Source organism: Harmonia axyridis, chromosome 1 (genome assembly GCF_914767665.1).
Source record: "Harmonia axyridis chromosome 1, icHarAxyr1.1, whole genome shotgun sequence".
NCBI lineage: Eukaryota > Metazoa > Arthropoda > Insecta > Coleoptera > Coccinellidae > Harmonia > Harmonia axyridis.
Window position 1 is genome coordinate 9782244 of NC_059501.1, and position 24902 is coordinate 9807145.

At 33.1% G+C, this 24902-nt stretch overlaps 2 protein-coding genes across 3 annotated transcripts; both read right to left on the bottom strand.

Moving 5' to 3' along the window:
- Positions 1-2811: 2811 nt before the first annotated feature.
- Positions 2812-7063, bottom strand: LOC123688981 (skp1-related protein-like). Its single transcript, XM_045627759.1, has 2 exons — positions 6716-7063; positions 2812-3435 (listed from the first exon to the last, which is right to left on the bottom strand). Exons 1-2 carry the CDS (start codon positions 6794-6796, stop codon positions 3013-3015), a joined length of 504 nt encoding a protein of 167 aa, XP_045483715.1. The 5' UTR covers positions 6797-7063; the 3' UTR covers positions 2812-3012.
- A 6208-nt stretch (positions 7064-13271) lies between these two features.
- Positions 13272-17305, bottom strand: LOC123688982 (S-phase kinase-associated protein 1-like). 2 transcript variants are annotated; one of them, XM_045627760.1, is made up of 3 exons: positions 16983-17305; positions 16216-16511; positions 13272-13912 (listed from the first exon to the last, which is right to left on the bottom strand). In XM_045627760.1, exons 2-3 carry the CDS (start codon positions 16447-16449, stop codon positions 13466-13468), a joined length of 681 nt encoding a protein of 226 aa, XP_045483716.1. In that variant the 5' UTR covers positions 16450-16511; positions 16983-17305; the 3' UTR covers positions 13272-13465. The 2 variants fall into 2 exon arrangements, with proteins under 2 accessions (XP_045483716.1, XP_045483717.1); XM_045627761.1 differs by having other exon boundaries at positions 16231-16511; positions 16983-17274.
- Positions 17306-24902: the final 7597 nt, after the last annotated feature.

A 24902-nucleotide genomic window follows, 5' to 3' on the forward strand; every position in this document is an offset into this window, starting at 1 on the left:
CGTTTGCGCTTTTATTGTCTAACATGCAATTTTAATATTGAATCCCGCAGATCCCGCATAGAAAACACCGCACATTGCACATTGAGCGTTGCCCCTTTTAGGTACGCCACTGATGAACATATCACTTTCCGACATGGTAGCTCACAAGATCTACTAGAATTACTATTGCAAAACAAGAACTAACGTGAATCGATGTCGTAAGTACAATTCTGCACAAGTTGTCCACCACCATAAAATGAAACAGTGAGGTATGTATGAAAGGAGATGAACGGCTCAATTTTCGACATGGTAGCTTACAAGATACCGAACCCCCGTTTCATCGGAACGATACAAATGCCGTCCCATATTGATTTTAGCGTTTGTTTGAGTCGATCTTTTGTGTGTCAATTGCTGAATATAAATCCGACTGAGCGGAATTCCAAAAACAGCCCGGATGAGATGAAAACTGATCGCGTGATTTCCATTACCGATTTCAAAGAGATGTAACATGCTGAAATAGCCGAATTTTTGTCATCTGAATTGAAACCGGATAGATTGTTCCTTCCGCTCGGCTATGATAGTTACTCGATTTATTTAATTATTATTTAATTATTTGATTCTTGAATAACGAATTGATGTAATCTTTGTATTAGTAGAGGAAATGTTAACAGGGCATTATACATTTCAACGTATGATACAAGGGCACAGATGAGAACCTCCGTATAAATTTTGTATCTCCGTATAGGGTTTCTTCTTCATCCAAATGAAATATTCTCCATCCGTTCTCTTCATCAACGGTAGAAGACTTCATAATTGAATCTGAAAACAAAAAAGAAAAGAACCAGAAAGAAGCAATAAATGTTAGTTTCTATTACATTGATTTGAAGTTAGGGACCCGTTCTAAAAAAGAATCCAAAACTGAATGGATAACTTGAAAACCACCATAAAATTTATAAATTGGTTTCTCCTACACCACACTCACATACTGGGCTTTCAATATAATGCCATTTGAAGAGCATATTATTGCAACGACCATGACCAGTCCCAAGTCGATTTAGAATACACCTAATTTTCCTTTAAAGATTGAAACCTAGAACTTTCTCTGAAGGATCAAAATTAGACTTTTATTGAAGACATTACAAGAACTCCATTCCTGAAGCCAAATTTCTTTGTCACTTTTATCCGTGAAAGAGGATTTTTAGCAGGTTATGTATTGATATATTGCCTATCGAATTCTGTTTGTTCTCTGGCTTATTATGTTGGAAAATCATTAGTTAGTTTTTGACCTATTAATTTCGATTTGATTCTTTCTTGTCCTTCAATTTATTGTGGTGATTTCAATTGTCATCATTCAATGTTGTATATGATGGAAATTATAACATTTATTGCTCCTTTCTGATTCTTTTCTTTTTTGTTTTCAGATTTAATTACAATATATGCGTTGTCAACTTCTGGTGAAGAGAAAGTATGACAGGATTTTATTTGAATGAAGAAGAAACCCTTCGATATAAATGTGTCAGCTTATTTTGTAAACAAACACATAAACCAATCACCACACCTATACGGGGAGACAGAGTTTTTGCTGAGGTTTTTATCTGTTCTCTTGTATCATACGTTGAAATGTATGATGCCCCGTTACATTTGCCTCTGCTAATACTGAGATTCATAGACACATATGCTTCATTGTTTGAAATTAATAATTCGTATTGCTCTTTCTCAAAAGAATATATACATATATCAGATTGAAGGAAGGTATTAATCCATGAATTGCGTGACTTTAATCTAGCAGTTCTAGTATCTGGGAGGTATAATATACAATTGGAAAAGAATTCAGTTAGAAATGAGATTACACCTACACATTCTTTGTTGTATGAATTGGTGATATTTTGTATTGCTCTAACTCAATAGAAAATATAAATACACAAATTGATTATTGTATTGGTCGCTATGTCCATTTTCAAGCCAATTAAGTTAATTAATGAAATTCAATTAATGAAAGTTCAGGGTTATAAGTGATCGTTTAATAACTACCGTAAAACCTCCCAACTTTGTGACTGTGGTCAGGGCCGCCGTCAGACATTTTGGCGCCCCGACAGAATAAAATTTTGCCGCCCTGCTTTGCATTATTTATCTGAATCTTCTTTGAAGGAGCCTCTTTTATTCCTCTCTTGCATCTTTTCAATTTCATAATTTCATTTCAAAATTTCCTTGTCCAATTTATCAAAGGACGTTTTGTTGATTTAATCAAAAACGCCCTGAATTGTTTAAAAGTATGACGCTCTAAAAGTATATATTAAAAAGACGACGTAGTTACATTTTAGTATTTATTTGTATTTTCATAACTATAGTTGAGAGCAACTATTTAATTAAAAAAAAATTTGGCTCTTGGAATTTTGTTATTTTACTACTAAATATACTTACTTGTTTTATTAACTGACTTTAGCAAAAATATTTGTTAGCGCCGCGATATCTGGCATCTTCTTCCTTTTTCGTCAACTTTTACGCGCATCTTAAGTTTTCATTGACTTATATAAAACGGCGTTTACAGAAAAAACATATTTTACCGTTCTCGAAAAAATTGAGGTTACAGAAATAAGGGAATCAATCTGTACAATATATAAAAAATCAGCGATGAAAGAAATCTTATTTGGGATTTACTGTTGAAAATGAACTTTTTAAATGAATTACGTTGCTTGAAAAACTTTCAGAATTGAAAGGGACGAAAAGTGAAGAAAAGTAGCAAAGTGTGCAACAGCGTTATTTGCAAAAGAACTATTAAAATGCTGTAAACGTTAATATCCTGATACATTCGTAACTATAAATATGTAGGAATAATAAAAATATTTCTTTATTTCAAATGAATTAGTTACAGAATATACTCTAAATAACAATTAGATGAAATTGCGTCAAAATTGTGGGCATTATTCAATATTTTTTATATAAAACATGAAACAGTTAAAAAAAGGTTTACAATTCATAATTTTTCAATATGCAAATGAAATGTTGTACAATTGATATGGTCATGACGAAAATTCAATCCTGTCTTATAAAATCGAACATTTTCTTTAATTCTTGGGGGCTTTTTCCACTGATCAAACTGGCGATAATTTTACAAGTGACGTTGAACAATCTTTTTATGTCTAGATAATTGGCTGCCCTACAGAGGCCCACTATTGTGTGTAAATCTTCAAATCTGAATTCATTTTCATCTCGAAGTGCTTGGCTCCTCATTTCATCCAATTCATCTGAAATTATTGGATCCGAATGGTGTCGTTTGGCCCAACAGATAATTAATTGCAAAATGTTTGCATTAATTAAAGGTAACTTAATCACATCAAGTTCATCTTTTTGATCTGAGTGTTCAAACATGGAATTAAGGGTATTTGAACATCTCAATATTTTTGCAGGTACTCTGAAGACAGCCCCATCAGCTGATTTCAAATATATAAGAATGTTCTGAAAAATTGAGAACTGTGTGAATCATCTTGAAAACAAACGAATAATGGCAAAAGTTTTGAAGCGAAGTTAAACGTTTTCGCGTGTTTGTTCAAATTTTGAAATTCAGTGGAAATTTTTAGACCCAATCAAAAGCGAAATAGTTATTTATAATACAAGTGCAGAAGGCATTGATATTCTTCCACGAGTTCAAAATTCAAAAACGAGCCACGAAGTGGCGAGTTTTGGAATGAACGAGTGGTAGAATGAGCTTTCTGTACGAGTATTATACATTATTTTCTCTAATTCATTGCATTTTCATTGAAATTAATGAAATATTTCCATAAATATAATTTAGTGATTTTTGCATTGAAAAATGTTGGTTGGCAGAACTGATTTCTTTAAGGCAATTTGATGAATTAACAAAGTTCGGAGTGCCAACATAGAATAATAAAATATAACCATGAAAACTGTGCGTTTCTGATATATTCTCGCACGATTTTGTTCTACAAGATGTGGAAGAATGAACGGAATAACCACAGAATTAGAGAAAAATGATACCATCCTCCTTTTGTATACATTTCAGTTCGTCCAATTATGGGGAAAACTGTATTTAATAATGGTTTATTTTCGCGATGATAGTACTGTTGATGATACTTTCCTTGATAGTGATAGTTTTGACAGTTTACAAGGGTGACTATTGTCAGAGTAGCGTGACCTTGTAAAATGGCTGACAGTTATTGTAGCTATGTTTGTTGTTGAAATTATTGAGAAATAGCAGATGAGCTGAGAAAATATGGACGAGTAGTTCGAAAGAAGATATATAAACTTTGAATACTTCTTCATTGTATGTGCCTCTAAGGTTTCTAATTTTTCTTAATTTTCGTAAAGAGCCCCGATAACGGTAGCAAATATTCTTCTGTATGGTTCCTTTCCAATTTGTTTTCTACCGGCAACGTTTTTTTGTTACAAACATGGGAATTTTTGTTATTCCTCTAAAAATTGTACTTTTTCAAACCGTTTCCTCAGTTTATTGTTTACAAGTCTTATACTGCCATTATTAGCAAAAATTGAAAATTAACCATTTGAGAATCACATTATGTTACCGCGTAGTTTTGAATTTATTAAAATTTTATCTTTAGACACTGAAGGTTCTACAGAGTTTTATATGAATTAAAAAAAAATTAAAAAAAAAGAGAGAAAAAACAGAAAAGGGCTTTAAAATTTGGTAAAGAAGGAGAAAAACCCTTATGCAAATGTTTAGGATCTCAGGTTTTATTTGATCTTGTTGAACATTTTGGCATAGCACTTTTTTGTTTGTTCAATCATAATTTCGAAAATATTTGTGTTCACTAGCTTCTAAATGTCGATGGATTCAAAATAGGTGTGTCTTCTGCCTTTTTTTCATTCTGAATTAGATTTAACGAACATCTAATGGATTCTACCGAAAAAAAAAACGTTTCTCCACCAATTTCCCACAATCGACAACATGAGAATTATTCATTTGATTGATTTAATTATGATAGAACAAACAGAAGAGTGCTATGCCAAAATGTTCAACGTGATCAGATAATACCTGAGATCCTAGGCATTTGTATAACGGCTTTTCTCCTTCTTTACAAAATTTTATAGACCTTTTCTGTTTTTTTATCACTTTTTTTTTTTGTATTTTAATTCATATAAAACTCTGTAGAACCTACAGTGTCTAAAGATAAACTTGTAATAAATTCGAAACTGTGCAGTTACACAATGTAATCCTCAAATTATTAATATCCAATTTTTGGTAGTACTCGTAATAAAAGAAAAAGTATAAAACTTGTTTCAATCTCAGCTATAAGTTTTTACTTTTTTGTATCTCAATTGAAATTGCTATAAAACTCTGAAATATATGTACCGGGTTTTTCACCATAATTTGACCCCCCCTTTAACTTTGTTACTAGAAGAGGTACAAAAAAATGTTTTCTACAAAAGTTTCACGAAATCGACTAGTGTTTTTTAAAATGATTTCACAAAATGAAATATATACAGAGTGGGCAACATATTCATAGCAACTTCATTTTTTCAAATGGAACACCCTGTATATTCCTCTATATTTGACTAGCTCTTTCTTTCCTGATTTCGAATATATAACATATGTTTGGCCTATCTCTCTTATTCTGAGTACCACAGAGTTTCAAATTCTAAGAACCACCTGGCATGCTAAGTAATTGTTTTCAATTGGAAGGCTGCGATATTCAAAATGCCCTTTTTTGAGTTATCTCGTTGGCTACGATATATAACATACGTTTGTCATTGAATAAAACTATTCATCGAATATGCACTACACAGAAGCAAATTTGAAATATTTTCGCTTTATGTGGAGAACAATAAAATAAGAAAGCTACAAGGAGAGAATATATGGAGTTGCATCCAAATGATCCAATTCCAATTTATAGTGAAAAACGTATGTCTTATCGTTCCCAACGAGATATCTCAAAAAGGGCATTTTGAGTTATCGCAGCCTTCCACTTGAAAATTGATTACTATTGCCAGGTGGTTCTTAGAATTTGAAACTCTGTGGTACTCAGAATAAGAGAGATAGGCCGAACATATGTTATATATTGGAAATCAGGAAAAAAAGAGCTAGTCAAATATAGAGAAATATACAGGTTGTTCCATTTGAAAAAATGAAGTTGCTATGAATAAGTTGCCCACTCTGTATATATTTCGTTTTGTGAAATCATTTTAAAAAACACTAGTCGATTTCGTGAAACTTTTGTAGAAAACATTTTTTTGTACCTCTTCTAGTAACAAAGTTAAAGGGGGGGGTCAAATTATGGTGAAAAATCCGGTACCTAGAATCTTTAGCGTCTGGATATGAACTTGCGAAAATTTTGAATATCCAATTGTTAATACGATGTTTTAGGTAGTATAAAAACATAGAAGGTATAAGACTTGTTTTATTGATTAACGAAGATCTTCGGACATTGACCATTTGAGTCAGCTATCGTGAACATTAGCCATAATCTACGTTTCATCCACAATTCTGAATGGATTTCTAAAATTTTCTAGGTCTTGGATCGAAACTTGAACATTGATCTGAGGATTTCTGCCGAAGTTGTAGAAAAATTTTAGTTGGCAAAACTTTATTGAATCACGAATTAAATTTCGGGATATTAGATATCGCGATTGATATAGTATTTTCAAATTCACTCCTTCATTTTTTTGACAAAATATCATTATTTCTACGAGTTGTGAGACTTATACCATATTGGATGAAAAAAAAATAACGAAATTTCGTGAAAATGCATAATGTACTCACGTTTGGTGATTTCTCCTCTTCATCATTTCTACTGTCGTTTCTAATAATTTTCATTTCCTTATTATTCATATTCGTCGTCATCTTGTCGCCGATCTAGTATAAAATGTTTATAATAACAAGCTATAAAAACGACAGCAACAATAAAGAAATTATTTTTTATAATATGCATGAAATAAGTCAGTGTCAGGCAACCTATGACGATAAAAAAAACTTGGGATACAGAAAACATTGAAAATATAAAATCGATCAACACATTCAGCAATACAATCAAACACTGATACGACTCGAGGTTTTCACATGTAATTGTGAAAATATGTCATGTTATCTGTGATGTTTCGAGAAACTAATTGAAAATCAGCACGTTCACAATGGTGCAAAATTATTTTCACTTTCAGGATTGAAAAAACTTTTCTCATTCCAAATTTTAATATTATTCTGAGTTTCAGAAGATCAAGAGTTCAGTGGCGGAGATAACTATTCATCATAATTCACAAGTAAAATTGCCCCTTCAAATCACATTCACCGGTACCCAACTCCAATAAATGAATTGCAGACATTTTTTTTATTACCAGAATATCTTCTGCTGATTTGCTCTGCTTTAAATGAACTTTAATTTGCTTGGAAGTACCTGAGGAAGATGCAAATATTTCTACTTGGAAATTAGCTTAAGCTTTTGCACATTCATTCAGTGGTAGTTGAATAAATTATCAAAGATAATACCACGAGTATTTATCGATAATGTTTTTTTTTCCACGAAAACAAATTTGTTTATTTGGCAAAAATTTGAGTACAAATCGATATGTGAAATCACAAGTCCGTTAGTACGAGTGATTTCATCTATATTCGTTTTGTTTGAATATTTTCGCCTCAAATAAACAAGTTCGAGTGGTGAAAATAAAAAATTATCAAGGTTTCATCAGGAATAATTCACGATTTTATTGCGTAATTATGAATTATTCAAAAATCCGATTATTATATTATACGATTCAAATTCCGTAATCTGTCAATTTTTGTAACAGTCACGCAAACTACCACGATACAATACAAAAGACACTAGGATGAATAGTCTAAATTTTCCGTTGAATTTAATCAATATTCCACAAAACTCTGAAATAGAAAAAATATTTTCTTATATCGAGTCTACTATTCGTTGCAGAAAGTAATTCCAACACGCATACGTTCGAAAACTTCGCATTTGTGTTGGAATAGGAGCCCATTCTGCTACTTGTTTTAGAATATACTATTCTTGAACAAAAACATACTCCACAGGAAAAAGAACACTCAGGAATATTTCTAGTTATTTAACAATTAAGATTTTCCAAAGGCTTCCTGATGAAATAAAGAACTTACCGGAAAATAATTTCAGGAGCAAAATGAATTAAATATTGGTAAAAGGTGCATTTTATTCTTTAGAAGAATTTTTATGTTTCAATTTTTATATGATTGTTATTTTAATGTACCATGTAAAATTTGAGGGTGTATAAATATTACCATTACTATTACCAAAACAAGTGATGGAATGAAATCCAGTCAAAAGACTTACGAAACCAGGTGTATAGAATTATTATTACTTATTATGTTGTGAAATACTTGAATGTTCGAAGTAAGAAGAGCTATATTGTATAGCAGTCGTGGAGAAAAACAATTCCAAGTATAATACAGAAGAAATAGAATAGATAGCTTTCGAGCGCCCCTTCCTCGATTCGCCAATTGCACCTTAGGAGACCACATAACTATCTATATCTATATGTGATCTTCTAGGGTGCCATTGGCGCATGAATGAACGACCATCCAAATTCTTCTTGCTTCATGTCAGAGCTTCCCTTATTTCTTTCAGAAATATCTCGGAGAATGGACTAGTTTAGTGATGTTGATAATACTATATTTGACACGATAGAATTGAAATATAGAGTAAAACTGATGAATCAGTGAAAAAATTTCGAAAATCCATCCATAAATGACTGAGAAATAGATTATTTAAGTTTACATATTTTAGCACGGAACGTCTTTGGTCTCCGACTCGTCTGTGACGTCACGCCACTTGCCTGTGATCGCTACACCATAAATTACGTTTAAATACTTAGCCGCGCCAAGGCTCTCGCGCCGTTTGTAGTTGTACAGTGTAGTTTTAACTCGAGTTTTGTTTTTATGTCACCATAATGGAAGAAGGCTTCGTGAAAGGTCAAAGTTATTTTTACTCACTAACTTATTTCAAACCAACTTACACCTTAGTATTTTTATTATCAGAAATAGACAGCTGGTACTGATAGGTACTTACATCAAAATGATCTTCACACACATAGGAAGTAGTTTTAGGTCCAATTAAGTCACGCCTCATTAATTTGCACCACTTCTTCCTTTGATTCATGTCATTTGGTACATGAAAAAACAATTTATTGGGGTTTTTTATTGTCGTGCTTGCACACATAGGCACAATACAATATTTGTAAGATTTTTTTTTATTTCAGCCATCGTGTAACGAAGAAAACACGACACGAACGGCACAAGTGATTGTACACCAATTAATTCGTAAGCACTCTGCGAATACCAGTCGCCTCGTGTAAGTGGCGTGACGTCACACACTAGACTATGAAATTATTCTTCCAAGCGCATCTTCAAAGTCCCATAACTTTTTCATTTCTAGTGATATTTCAATGATTCTTCCACATTTTTGTTTCATTTTACTTAAATTTTTAGAATTAATCTTTAACAAAAAAAAATGAAAACTAGACCATTGAAGATAGAACTGAGCAAACACGTAAAAGCTCACTGCTCGTCGATCATATACTTCCACCATTGGAATGAGATGAAATTGATCTCCATGATGTCCATTTTTCCTCTGTCAAATTTGGACCATTCCTCGTAGGATACTCTGTATGTTCCAGGTTCCAGGATATGTGTTATAAGTGAAATGAGGATATTTCACTTGACAGAAGGTATGAACAGGAATACGCTCTCTGCCACACCTGTTCGTGAGTACTGTAATTGTTGGAGAGCTACACGATATTATCTGACAGTGGGATCATTTGGCATTTTGCCCAGTTGGCTGCAGCTTATCAACAAGGGATGCATATCGGTAACAAGGTTGAGAACAGAGGAACAGGTGGTTCTGTGATATGCAACACAAAACGCCAGTAATGTACACGTGAACTTGGTTAGCTGGGTACAAATCAGATTGAAATCGTGCTAATTAGCTGATCGAATATATATTTCAGCATCTACATTCTTATTGGAGGTTTTGATGACATTTCGTTTCATGGTAATCTATTTGGTGAAAAATCATTATCTTATTGAATAAAGCAAAATTAGTTCCCACACATATTTCAATATTAACAACAAATGTGGCCTTTTCAGGACTGAATGGTAAAATTAAAATGATCTTTTTTCTTTTCGAATTCTTTTCATGCATCCTTAAAACGAACTGTTAATTCTAATTTATTCTGGATGGTATGTGATTCACTGAAGTAATTTTCTTCAATCCTCTGTGATTCTCAAAACATCGAGAATCAAATATTTGTTTCAAAACGTTAACGATAACAACAATTGTAGGTTCATCGAGAAAAAATCATTTAATTTCTATTCATATTGCTTTTGATATACTATAGCTGTTGTCTTGAACTTTTAGCATTGAAAAACAATTTATTTATCGAACTTAAAAGTTTGACTCGCGAGATGCATTTTAGACCATTCTGAACTTTTCAACAATAGTCCGTTCAGGAATAATAGACATCCCTGGCGTCTATGGAAAATCGAAAGTTAGTAATAACTCATTCAGTAATAATTTGAATTCGGGTTGGTATTGGAAATGTAATTGACAGAAGATTAAATTTAGTTTAGTTTCTTTGTGTTATTGGTTCTGATCAAAGAAGTTGTGAAACTTAATTGTATCAATTTTGAATACCCATCGATTAGTTAATGGAAGTACTATTGGAAGAATTTCAAAGAAAAAAGGAGAGGGAAGTTATTTCATTACAGATTATTTATGAACGAAAACCTGTGCAATATGATTTCACCTTCAAAGAATCATTGAATGAATTAAATATTAGCATAAACAACGAATATATCAGTCTGGATAGCAATAGCACCTCGAATTTAATCAATCAAAGACAACAATACATAAAATTAATTGATTACAAGTTCAAAACAGTTAATCAAAGAAAAATTCTTATTGATAATAAAAAAAAATATTAAATAGAGTACTGTTTTATAGTAAATTAAATACAGAAATTACTCGAAACAAACTGTGAAATTCATTTATATCTGAATGAAACTTGGATGAAATTAAAATGATCTTTTTTCTTGAAACTGAAAATGTTATCGAATTATTTTCAGTCATCCTCAAAACGAACTTTTAATTCTAATTTATTCTGGATGGTATGTGATTCACTGAATTAATTTTCTTCAATCCTCTGTGATTCTCAAAACAACGAGAATCGAATATTTGTTTCAAAACGTTAACGATAACAACAATTGTAGGTTTATCGAGAAAAAATCATTTAATTTCTATTCATATTGCTTTTGATATACTATAGTTGTTGTCTCGAACTTTTAGCATTGAAAAACAATTTATTTATTGAATTTAAAATTTTCACTCGCGAGATGCATTTTAGACCATTCTGAACTTTTCAACAATAGTCCGTTCAGGAATTATAGACATCCCTGGCGGCTATGGAAAATCGAAAGTTAATATAGTATATCCAAAGTCACTTGAACTAGTCCATAAAAACGCTTAGCCATAGAAGTACTGTTGAAGTGGATACCGTGATCCGGTAAATACCAGGTTTTATTTGGAAGTATTGTTAGGCAATAAATTCACTGCCCCCAAAGGAATTTCTGGAAACTTGGAAAACCCTTGTATAATCTAAATATTCAGCTTCCTTCAAGTGACTTTGGATATACTATAATAACTCATTCAGTAATAATTTGAATTCGGGTTGGTATTGGAAATGTAATTGACAGAAGATTAAATTTAGTTTAGTTTATTTGTGTTAATGGTTCTGATCAAAGAAATTGTGAGACTTAATTGTATCAATTTTGAATACCTATCGATCAGTTAATTTGGAAGTAATATTGGAAGAATTTCAAAGAAAAAAGGAGAAGGAAGTTATTTCATTACAGATTATTAGTGAAAGATAACCTGTGCAATATGATTTCACCTTCAAAGAATCATTGAATGAATTTGATATTTGCATAAGCAATGAATATATCAGTCTGGATAGCAATAGCACCTGGAATTCAATCAATCAAAGACAACAATACATAAAATTAATTTGTTACAAGTTCAAAACAGTTAATCAAAAAAAAATTAAATAGAGTACTGTTTTATAGTAAATTAAATACAGAAATTACTCGAAACAAACTGTGAAATTCATTTATATCTGGATGAAACTTGGATGAAATTAAAATGATCTTTTTCTTGAAACTGAATATGTTATCGAATTCTTTTCATGCATCTTCAAAACGAACTTTTAATTCTAATCTATTCTGGATGGTATGTGACCCACTGAAGTAATTTACTTCAATCCTCTGTGATTCTCAAAACAACGAGAATCAAATATTTGCTTCAAAACGTTAACGATAACAACAATTGTAGGTTCATCGAGAAAAAATCATTAAATTTCTATGCATATTGCTTATGATATACTATAGCTTTTTTCTTGAACTTTTAGCATTGAAAAACCATTTATTTATCGAACTTAAATTTATCATTCGTGTCATGAACTGTGACTTGAAAATATTTTACACTTTGGCTGGTAAATTGGTTCCAATTTTGAAAGTAACAGTACAATGGAAATGTTAAAATTCTTCATATAGTAAAAGGATTCTTTAAATTTTATTTCTCTTTTGTTATGATATGGCACTTAGCTATAGTATTAAAATTTTATCAACAAGTTTTCTCTGTTTTCTTCACCAGTTCAGCTACCACAGATCATAGTTGAAACGATCCTTAAATCTTCGGATAAAATAGCACGTTATATGATTAAAATTTTTCAAACAGATACCCAGTCTCCATCAAGAACGACACAACTTTGAACACTCTTCGATAAAATAAACATGCATATTTAAATGATCTTCTATGGGGTCTTTCATGTACGACTCTTAAATGAAGAGATATCTCTTCATTGGATTTTCTTGGAATGTGAAAGCATTTCAATATATTTTTAGGTTATAGAATCTGAATTCCAATTTATGAAATCTTGACTGTATGAGTTTCTTCAAAATTTCGAAAATTTTGGATCTTTCAGGTACAAAAATTTATGAAAATAATATAAACTGATAAATTCTATGACGAACACCAATTACTTTTGGTGATATTTTTGTAACCAGAAATGAAGCCGAGACCAGACGTTCAAGGCCTACTTCAATAATTCCTGAATGGACTATATCTGGTTTTATTCGTTGCATATGTACACACCTAAAATTCGGAAGAGGCCATCAGTTGTTCCTTGGCAGCTCAGAATACTTGCTGGACGAAGATGCAATCTTCCACACTTATTGGCAGAGCAGTTATTTTTTTTTTAAATTAATAAAATTTTTATATTAAAAAAAATCGCTATTTCTCACACAGAAATTGATTTATTAAAAGACATACAAGTGAAGGTAACAAATATTTCCTCCAATTTCAGACGTTTCAATAATTGCTGTGAATTTTAAACTAATTCAATTATTGAATATAATCATCAAATGTGATACATTTGAATTTTTATTGAAAACATCAGTTAAAAAAATTTCGATTGAAAGTTTCTATCATTATAATATTCTAGGCTTAGATTCCTGAAAAGCTTCCCACTTTGACCTCTCTAATATTTCCATTACTTCATCGAAGTTTTTACCGTCCAGATGTTTTGACATTGCTTTAGAAGTTACGTCATACAATCCTTTTATATCTAAATAATCCGCTGCTTTGCACAGTTGTAACAAGGTGGTAGCTTCGTAATTGACAAATTCTCTATCATTCCAATTGGACAATGGTCTCACATCTCTAAGGTTTTCTATTAATACCGGATCAAATTCGTAACGCTCTGCCCACTCAATTATTCTGCTCAATATATTACCCTCAATTATAGGTAGGATGACCACTTCATCGTCTAACCCCAAGTTTTCCACCATGTCATAGAGTGTGGTCGATATTCTTGTGATTTCTACAGGCACTGAGAAACTTATTCCATCTGATGATTGTAAATGCAGTAATTTTTTCTGAAAGAATAAGCACTTTGAATGATAAGAGACTTGAAATCAGGAGATTTTGAGGACTCGTTCATTTATGCGCCAATAAGGATGCAATTGGTACATGAATGATACTGATTTTCTGTTATTCTTCTTCTATCGGGTGTTTTTTTTCGAGGTATATAACTTTAAGTTGGCATTACTGTTCAAGATGGCGACCGATTTAACAGCTGTCAATTGATTTATTCTCAATTTGGTTTGGCAATTTATCATGAATACACTCACGCCTGAACAACGCTTGCTAATAGTGACATTTTATTTCGAAAATAATGGTTCTGTGCGGAATACGTTCCCGATTTTCATAAGCGAATTTTGTTTAGCGATGAAGCGGACTTCTGGTTGGATGGCTTCGTCAACAAACAAAACTGCCGCATTTGGAGTGAAGCTAATCCTCAAGTGTATGTCGATACACCGTTAAATCCCGAAAAACTGACTGTTTGGTGCGCTTTATGGGCTGGTGGAATCATTGGTCCGTACTTCTTCAAAAACGATGATGGCCAGAACGTTACAGTCAATAGTAATCAGTATAGAGCCATGATTACTAACTTTTTCATTCCTGAATTGAACAACCATTATGTCCAGGAGCTGTGGTTCCAACAAGACGGCGAAACATGTCACACAGCTGGTGCCACAATCGATTTATTGAAAGACACGTTTGGTGACCGCCTAATTTCACGTTTTGGACCTGTGAATTGGCCTCCAAGATCTTGTGATTTAACACCGCTAGACTACTTTCTGTGAGGCTATGTAAAGTCATTAGTCTATGCGGATAAGCCACAAACCCTTGACCATTTGGAAGACAACATTCGCCGTGTTATTGCCGATATACGGCCACAAATGTTGGAAAAAGTAATCGAAAATTGGACGTCCAGATTGGACTACATCCGAGCCAGCCGTGGCGGTCATATTTGAAATGTAATGCCACAAGATTATCTTGTGTCTCATGTCAATCGAATAATCCATCGTTGTTTTATTGCAATTTAAAGTTCTATAGCTCTAAAAAAAACACCCTTTATATACGGCTGCAATTTTCTATTTCGATAATTCTGATGATGCTGACAACATAAAATTCTATATGAAGCTAAACATAAACCTCAATAAACATAGATAGAGAGAGCATACGTCATTTTCAGTTAGCAAATTTTGTCCCCAACATGAACTATCAAATTCGACATACGGTGCGCGGAAATGAAAACATATCAGTTATACGATATTTCACTTTCAATTTGCTAGTTTCTCCACAGAGAACGCACTTCTTATGTCCCATAGTGAATCAACGTTTCATATTATTTCAAAATATAATGACATAATAAATATATCATGAATTCAGAAAACAAACTTCAACGGCGCCAAAAGACGAGAAACAAACGATGACACTAGGAGAGCAAAAGTTGCCAAATCTTGGATTTCAGAAGGTAGATAGAGAAAATAATAAATATTCTGCTTCTTATGAAAAATTCGACAATTAGGAAAAATATCGGATTCCAAATATTCAAATTTCCATATTTAATCGGGAATCACTCACATTCAATATAATATACATTCATAACGATATAGTAAAATTGTGGATTTGAAAATATATCACAATCCGACAACATAATATAATCATGTTGGGGACATGTAAAAATTGCGTATACTCCCTCTATCTCTGTTTATTATTCTATGGATTAGCCCGAAATTTTGTCCATGCATACGTGAAGAAGCTAAACGTCTGTAATGACGTTAGTGAAGCGACATTTTTTTTCTTAATTGTGCTTGAAACTTTTATGGTTTTTACTCTACTTTCAAGACGAAATTTTGTTTTTATCATATTTAAAATTGGTACCAACTACGGCTCAATACTTGGTACTGGTACTCTTGTGAAGAAAATTCACTTTGAAATTTGAATATAAAACTACAAATAATGAATTTTGTGCATGAATTCTTCTACAATTTTTCTCAGTATATAAAAAATAACCAGATCAAGATTCATGAATTATAAATTGATATTTCAGGGACAATAGATCTCACTAATATTGCCAATATACAAAGAAAACATTGAAAGCCATGTCGGAACCATAGAATATTCGAAAAATACGTGAGGAAAGTATTAACGTGGAGTCAGGAGTTTTTGAGAGCTCGTTCGTTCATGCACAATTTGTCTACCACATATACCTTATAAGGATTTGTGTTCTCCAAAGGCGCAATTGTCGCATGAATAAACTAGACATAAAAAATTATGAATGTTGAAGGCAATTATAATTATATTTCCATAAAATTCACAGTGAACTTTCATCGTGCACCCTTACTTTTTCTTCCGGTGTTTCCTTTTGACTAGCTTGAGGATTGCTCGGAGGATTGGCACTCATTGGTGTACTTTCAGCTGTATTTGTTGGGGTTGTTTCAACTTCATTTTTCTCAGGGTTCATTTCTTGCTGGTTAAAACTGTCATCAGCGAACCTCTTTGGTATACTTTCAATTGTAACAATTGTAGTTTCCCTTCGAACTTCATTATTATCGGGATTCATTTTCTATTTATTATAACTATATCCTTTTGTGGGCAAGTAATTTGGATTTGGATTTGTATATGCTGTAATTAAATCACAATAAGATCCAGTACAGTTATATATATAATACTTGAACTACGAGTATAGCCATTATTAATTTAGGAAAACAATAAAATTGAGGAGCCCACTAGGGATGAGATCAACACTATTCGAGAAAGAAATACAACAACAAAATTTTTTTGTGAAATAATTTTTCAAGATCAGAAATGAAGGTAATTTGATGTAAGCATAAAAGAACTTTTGTCTTGTGAAAAAATTAGATATTGACAAAAACAAATTTTTTAGATGCAAAAGAATACCAATCTACTTGAGTATTATTTTTCAACATGATATTTGCTCAAAAAATGCAAAATATTAGTATGCTATCGATTTCACTTTCTACCTCAATGAAATATTAGTTTTTTCAGCATAAGAATAATACAAGAAAATGTCAACGGAATATAACAATATAGGGAAATTTTTGAAATACACAACAATATATAAGCACTACGTACCTATGCCCCTTGATAGTCTTTTCAAGATAAAAATTCGATTGATAAGGAAAATAGTTGATTGGAGAAAGACAACAGCAGTGAGGTCAGTAAAATAATATAAACTTGGACGAATGAACGAAAACACAAAAACACTAAATTCAAAAGACAGACTTAGTTCACACGTTCTGACTGGTACTAATGAAGTGAAGGTTTTCATGTGCGATATATATGCATTATTGTTTTTGTATGATACTTCGGAAAATAAATTCAGAAAACTGTAATGACAATATAAATTGATTACACAGCTTGTTCCAACAGATGGCGGATAGAAGTAACAGCAGTTTATATGACTGGAAAATGATGAGAAAGAACTTGTTTATATTGTCTACAATAAGGCGAATAGTCGATTGAGTGAATAATATAAAAAAAATCATACAAAAATATCCGACTGGACTGTTTCATGTGGGTTACCCTTTATATCGGTATTCACCGAGTATGGTATATTCATTTAATCAATGGAATGACGTCACGAATAGCAAATGTTTGCGAAACCAGGCAATTTCTTGTGATGTCAACCCCTTGATATACAGCGTGTTCCTGAATTGGGGGTACAAAGGGAAATAAGACATTCCTTGAATAATTTTAAGGAAAAAAGTCCTCTAAATTTGACCCTCAAAAGATTTGTTTCATTCGTAACAAAAATTAGAGTATGTTGTTTTCAGTAGTAATATCCCTATACTAGGACATTGATAATAGACGAGATAATTTTATGACAATTGAAAGCTCGTTACTTTGTTGCAGTTACCAAGATACGATCTTGAGAAAATTGCTATAAAATTATGAGCCATTTGTCATTGCCCGAGGAATATTTGGCTAAAAAAAATTTATGACTTCATTAAAATTTAACGAAACATTGGATTCGTTCTCTACTAAATATGATCTATTAGCATTGCATCGTGGGCATCTCAGGGTGATTTAAATATTTTATTGTTAATTGTTGTCAATTATAATGTTCGTATAATTGTGAAGTTTTGAAATTTATTTGGAATGGAGTTGTTGAATTCAATCGTGTTGTCATGGCGATTGATAATTGCACTGAATGCTATTATCGGCTAGAATTCTCGGCTTGGCTTGATATTCAAGCTACTTGATTCAAGCTCAAGTAGCTTGAGCTTGACTTGAAATCAACTCAAGTCAAGTAATAGTTTTTCAATGTCAAGTCAAGTACTTAATAAATAAATACTTGACTTGACATTGAAAAACTACTACTTGACTTGAGTTGATTTCAAGTCAAGCTCAAGGTACTTGAGCGATTAGGAAGCAATCAAATCAATAACGACATGGTAAAAAGAATTGGACCATTGGTTTGGCTTCCTAGGTCAGCGGATTCAAATCATCTGCACTTCTACGACTGAGGAGATATAAAGAGGAAGGCATTAGACATTATTTGATTTCGAGAATTTAGCAATTTAGAATTCAAAAGAACTCAGGTAGTCATAAACCATTTGTGCATTGAGTTATTCAACAAGATTCCGAACTATCTGAAGATATTATCAAAAAATCAATTTGTGAAAGTGATGAAAGAGATTCTCATAGAAAAAACCTTTTATTCTGTTGATGAGTATATGGAATTTTAATGTGTTATTGTGATTGTTGACTTTTCAATATTCTAAGAGGCTCTGCGAATTTCTTCTTATACATATGTTCATTTTGACTAACCATGTAATAGGTATTTTTTTTATGGTTAAATAACAATCAAACTGAAATCAAATAAAACTAAAGCTTGCGATGACATATGACAGAATCCGAACGTAGTATCTGTTGGTTAATACAGTCATTATCGGCGAGATGCCGAAATTATATTGAGTTTAGTCAATTTTAGTGTTTTACATTCAAAATGATTCCTCCAAGTCCATTCTATATTTTTGTATTTAAATATTCCATTTTACTCACAGTTTCATTAAATCATTATGTATTTTTACTGTTCACTCAAAAAAAAATGAGGGAAAGCTAAGCTTTTTTCGAACAAGTACTTCAAAATTGAGTTTTATCATATTGGAATGCAGTGGAGTAACAATTTCTTCTTTCAAATTTGCAGTCACGTATTAGTAAGGACGCCACTGGTTCGACAAAAATATAATGCATACCACAAAACTAGCATCCCAGCCTTTGGAAAAAATCAATGAATTTGAATGAAGTGAATTGTGAATAGGGAAGACATTAGAGATTAATCATTATATACTTGATTTTGAAAATCAAGCAAGCTTGCGATGACATGGTATCACATACACTTGAAATACAGTATTATTAAATATTTTTGGATTTTCCCTTTTTACTCAAAAAAGAGACTTAGTTGAGAAAAATGAAGGAAAGCTCGTTAATTTACTCATTTATTTGATTATTTACGACTCCTTTTTTACACAGATTAGAATGAGTAATTCAAAATTGATGATAATTCAATTGAAATTCAGTGGCGTAACAATTTGCTGTCATGTGTTAGTAAGGACAACACTGGTTCGACAAAAAAGTAATGTATCCTCAAAACTTGCTTCCAAGCCAGGAATTGAGGTCTATAAAATTTCATTCGAATATCTTCAGCCCCTGGAAAAATCAATAAATTTGATTCATTGAAAAAATTTATTCCACTTTTACATTCTCTGTAGTCTTCTGGATGTTCCTTCCTTCAAACCGGATCACCCCTACAACTTTTCCGACGGTTTATTATCGAAAATAATAAACCAAAATCAAAGCCCGGAAAGTGGATACTGGCAATTCTTTCCCAGTAATTAACCTTGGGATCTGGGAAGACCTATAAATCGGAATCGTGAAGAATTGATTCTATTCACCGCATGCTCTAGCCCCCCCTACATCGATCCAATGATGCCGCCCTTTAATCTGCTTGATTTGTCTGTGGCGTCCTGTCCATTAGTGGAGATGCTGATCTGGAAAGGGAACACTGTTCCAATATGCATCGATGCCAGATAGTACGTCACTGGAACAAAATCAGAGGTTAGTTGAAAGGATAAAGGGTTGATCGACTGTTCAACCTTGTGGGCGCCTTTGATATTCTCCGATTGAAAAGGATCTTCGGTTTTAAACAACATGGACGTTTACGAAATTTATTGATTCACAGGGAAATAGAAAATGATTTTTTTTTTGGTGCCTGGGATGTTAGAGCTGATTTTAACTATATTTGGTTGGCTTAATCTGTAACAGCAATACGTTTTTCTCTATCAGCTCTTCTTTCTTAGATACATCAACTTATTTTATTCAGTATATTCATTTAGAATAGTTCTATATATTCATTAATGTAGGTATAATGGGAATAAATATGGTTCAATACCACTAGATCACTCAACGAAACTGTAAGAAGGATATAATACCAAAGATTGGGTCTTGCAGAAGATAAAGTATCACGAACATCAATGTATGAGTTGTGTAGACTTAAAAATGGTAAACTTTCTTTTTGGGCAGCAAAGTGGATACACGAAATATCCGTGTTTCTTGTGCCTCTGGGATAGTAGGGACAAAACGCACCACTGGGTTAGAAATGATTGGCCTCAAATGTCATTAACGACCCTTTGGTTGGAAGAGAAAAAAATATACGTCCTCCGTTACATATAAAGTTTGGCTTAATGAAGCAATTTATTTATTTATTTATTCATCCTCCTAATAAATACATGGAAGATTATTTTAACCCATCAAAAGTACCTACATTAGGAGTCGAACATCTGAGGTAGAAATAATACAACAAAAACACTGTCAGAAACATCAATAACATAAATAGTAAACAAAAAATAGAAAAATCACAGATCTAGAAAATATTTATTCATGGAATAATAGGCCTTTTCCAGTAGCTACTTCTATGGCTTTTCAGGGTTCTTCTTGTTAGTTGCCTGAAACCTTGTGGTAACTTATTGTAAACCTTCAGGGCTTTATGATTGATGGTCAGCTGGGAAGATCCTATCCTATGATGTTGAAGGGCAAGGTTGTTAGCGTGTCTGGTATAGTAGTCATGATGAAAGTTGTTCTTCTGAAAAGTATCTAGGTTATCATGAACAGAGAGTACACAGGCCAAGATAAGGAGAGATGGTAACGTTAGTATAGACTCCCTAAGGAAAAAAAATCTGCAGCTATCCAGGAGTCCTGCACCACACAATGCTCTAATGGCCTGTTTTTGCCTAATAAATATCTCTATTTGTAAAGGCTCTTGATAAGAATGGGTCATGTTTTGCAAATATATGGGTAATGATGCATCAGTTGAACACAGCAAAACTCAAAGCAGGAATATTTGACGGCCCACAAATAAGACAATCAATTAAGGATCCTACCTCCATGAATTCTATGAATCACGTTGAACGAGAAGCTTGTAAATCATTTATTGCAGTTGTAGAAAATTTTCTAGGTGAACATAAAGCTTAAAACTATGTTGAAATGGTTAACAAGATGCTTAATACTTTCAAATCCTTAGGGTGCAATATGAATATTAAAATACACTATTCACACAGCCACTTTTCCACCGTTTTCCAGAAAATTTAGAAGACATGAGCGAGAAACAGGGTAAAGATTTCATCAAGATATGGAGGACCGCTACCAAGGAAGATGGCACATGCCGATTACTGCTGAAGTTTAAAAAGGGACTGTTTAAAAACATTTAAGAATGTCACGGAAAAAAATCTTTCGAAGTGTTGAGTAACTATTTGATTTCTTCAATGTTTTCGTTTGTTTGTAAGTACGACAAAATATTGTATTTTGTATAACTAAAATAAAATTTTCGTCTCTACTTTCGTTTACTACACTTACGAATTCGAGTTGAAGTATTGTAATTTTAACTTATATCTCTCTAAAATTGTTTATCTTGAAAATGTGAGCTCCTAGGTAAAAATGAATACGTTATTTGAATTCAGGACATCAAATTGATATAGAATCAGCTCAAAATATCTCGACACCAAAACAGCTGCTCTTCTGTGTATCGATTAAAGAATTTTTAATGAAAAGCTAGAATACAAATCTGAGTACCTGCTCATTCGCCAGTCTGTAATCTCGCGAGGAGAAGTGTTATAGGTGGTATAAGTATCTCGGAAGGAATATCAAGGAAATGTCAGAGTAAGATGAATGATATCAGTATAAGAGAAGAAATAGAATTTGCAGTATATCCATATTTTGAATATATCTTCATATTTCTATCATGAGTTCAATCGCAAAGAATTACCTCGAGATAGTCACCGTTGAAATTTCCTTTGACCATATTTCCTGGGCTAAAAGCCGTTTGAGATTTCAAGGGAAATCTGAAAAGCAAACCCTGCATAAATATCTAGGTAAGTTTGAAATGCTTTGATGCTGAACATACCTTATTATGGTTTGGACTACTAGAAACAAAATTATCACATTTATCTCGCTTTACATAATCTCCACATCAACTGTAGACATTTTGGCAACTCATTAGTTTCACAAGATTCGCCAAGTTCGAACGTGCCATATTATTTGTCAGTTTCCATTATTATTTTTAATTGTAAATGAACTCCTAACATGAAATATTTTGGCTATACAGTTGTAGCTGCGTATTTTTTTACGATTTTAGTAAACTAGTTGCCCTAGTATAATAGTTTTTTCAGCACTTTGAACATGTTTCTGCTCGCAACTAACATGTTTTCGATATACTGGTAGTGCCTTCTAAATGAAGGGAGTTTTTTGAGGTATATAACTTAAAGTTGGCATTTCTGTTCAAGATAGCAACCGATTTAAGAGCTGTTAAGTGATTTATTCTCAGTTTGGTTTGGCAATTCCTCATGAATAGACTCACGCCTGAACAACGCTTGCAAGTAGTGCAATTTTATTTCGAGAATAATGTGTGGTTGTTCCCGATTTTCATAAGCGAATTTTGTCTAGCGATGAAGCGCACTTCTGGTTGAATGGCTACGTCAACAAACAAAACTGCCGCATTTGGAGTGAAGCTAATCCTCAAGTGTATGTCGAAACACCGTTACATTCAGAAAAACTGACTGTTTGGTGCACTTTATGGGCTGGTGGAATCATTGGTCCATACTTCTTCAAAAACGATGATGGCCAGAACGTTAGAGTCAATGGTGATCGGTATAGAGCCATGATTACCAACTTTTTCATTCCTGAATTGAACAAACATGATGTCCAGGAGCTGTGGTTTCAACAAGACGGCGCAACATGTCACACAGCTCGTGCCACAATCGATTTATTGAAAGACACGTTTGGTGACCGCCTAATTTCATGTTTTGGACCTGTTAATTGGCCTCCAAGATCTTGTAATTTAACACCGCTAGACTACTTTCTGTGGGGCTATGTAAAGTCATTGGTCTATGCGGATGAGCCACAAACCCTTGACCATTTGGAAGACAACATTCGTCGTGTTATTGCCGATATACGGCCACAAATGTTGGAAAAGTCATCGAAAATTGGACGTCCAGATTGGACTACATCCGAGCCAGCCGTGGCGGTCATATGCCAGAAATTATATTTAAAATGTAATACCACAAGATTATCTTGCGGATAAATAAAATTCATGTCAATCGAATGATCCATCGTTGTTTTATTGCAATTTAAAGTTCTATAGCTCTAAAAAAAACACCCTTCACTTCTAACCCTGTAAAGATATCTATAAAAAAAGATCACCAAAGTGAATTTTCGTCAAGTGAACGTCGGGACCCCCCAAACGTTGGAAAATTCAAATCCGCCAATTACATCTTTCCAATCAGAATTACCAGGCAATTTCGTCCGACAAGCTCGTATAGCCACTGATCCGTGACGGTGCCTCGTTGGGATCTTCTCCGATCATGAAAAGACCGCTGCCCCCACTTTTTATCAGTAGAACGAGGGAATGGAATCGTATATTAGCCAACTATCCTATTTTTTCATTCAATTAGATGCAGCAGATTGAAAAAGGATTGATTCCCGGAAATTCGGATTAGGCGAAATTCAGTTGTAAAGATCCGGATTTAAATGAATCAGTTTCCATTCTCCTGGACCTTTCGGACGAGCGCAGGCCTGTCAGCTGGATAATGAGCTTATTATTCCCCAGATCCGATTCTAGAAGTTGCCGCATGCACTGTTGTAGGTACTGGAAATGGAGGAATTGCAACGGATTTTATTATTGGGAAAATGCATATAGTAATAATACTACTAGTGTCTTTATTTGGCAAATTCTAGGGGCGAAATCTAGCCTACTATACTACTAGGCTACTCCACTCAACGCCTAACAGAATACAAATATAGAAAAAACAAAAATTAAAATTAATGAAAGAAAATACAACATAAATAATAAACCTCATGATCCACGTGTTTGATAACACGACAGAGTCATTCCATAATACACCCGAATGATCTGTAGAAGTTTCATTAAATTCAGAATTTTTTTTATCAGACCCCACTTACTTTGCTTTGTCTACTGGACTATAATTTTGATCATCTCAATTGATATTAGGTTTTCGAAAAAGTTTGCAGATACAAAATTGTAGAGAAAATAATACTCTATAACATTAAAAATGAACTTTTTGGTCGAAAACTACTTAATTTAGAGGTTATGAGCAAAAACCTGAAAAAAGTCCGGAACTGTTGAGGTTCTTCGGCCCTCATCAAGTTAGCACAGGGTCCTCGTATTGGATAACTTGACCTCGAACTTGACAGAGTCATCCCACAAGACACCCGAACAACCTGTAGGAGTTTCATTAAATTCGGAATTTTTTCCAGCAGACCCCCTTTTTTTGTATTTGTCTACTATACAGGGTGGCCATTTGAAAACGAAACAGACGAGATTACAGACGAAATAAAGTTTTTCGATAGAAATGCTCGGACAGGTCGATTTCTGTTTCGAGGGGGACAACTTAAGATGTAGGTTACGGACGCATAGCGCTTCAACCCTTGCTACTACAACCCTCACCCCCAAATTTTGAACAGGGAAGATGGGGTGAG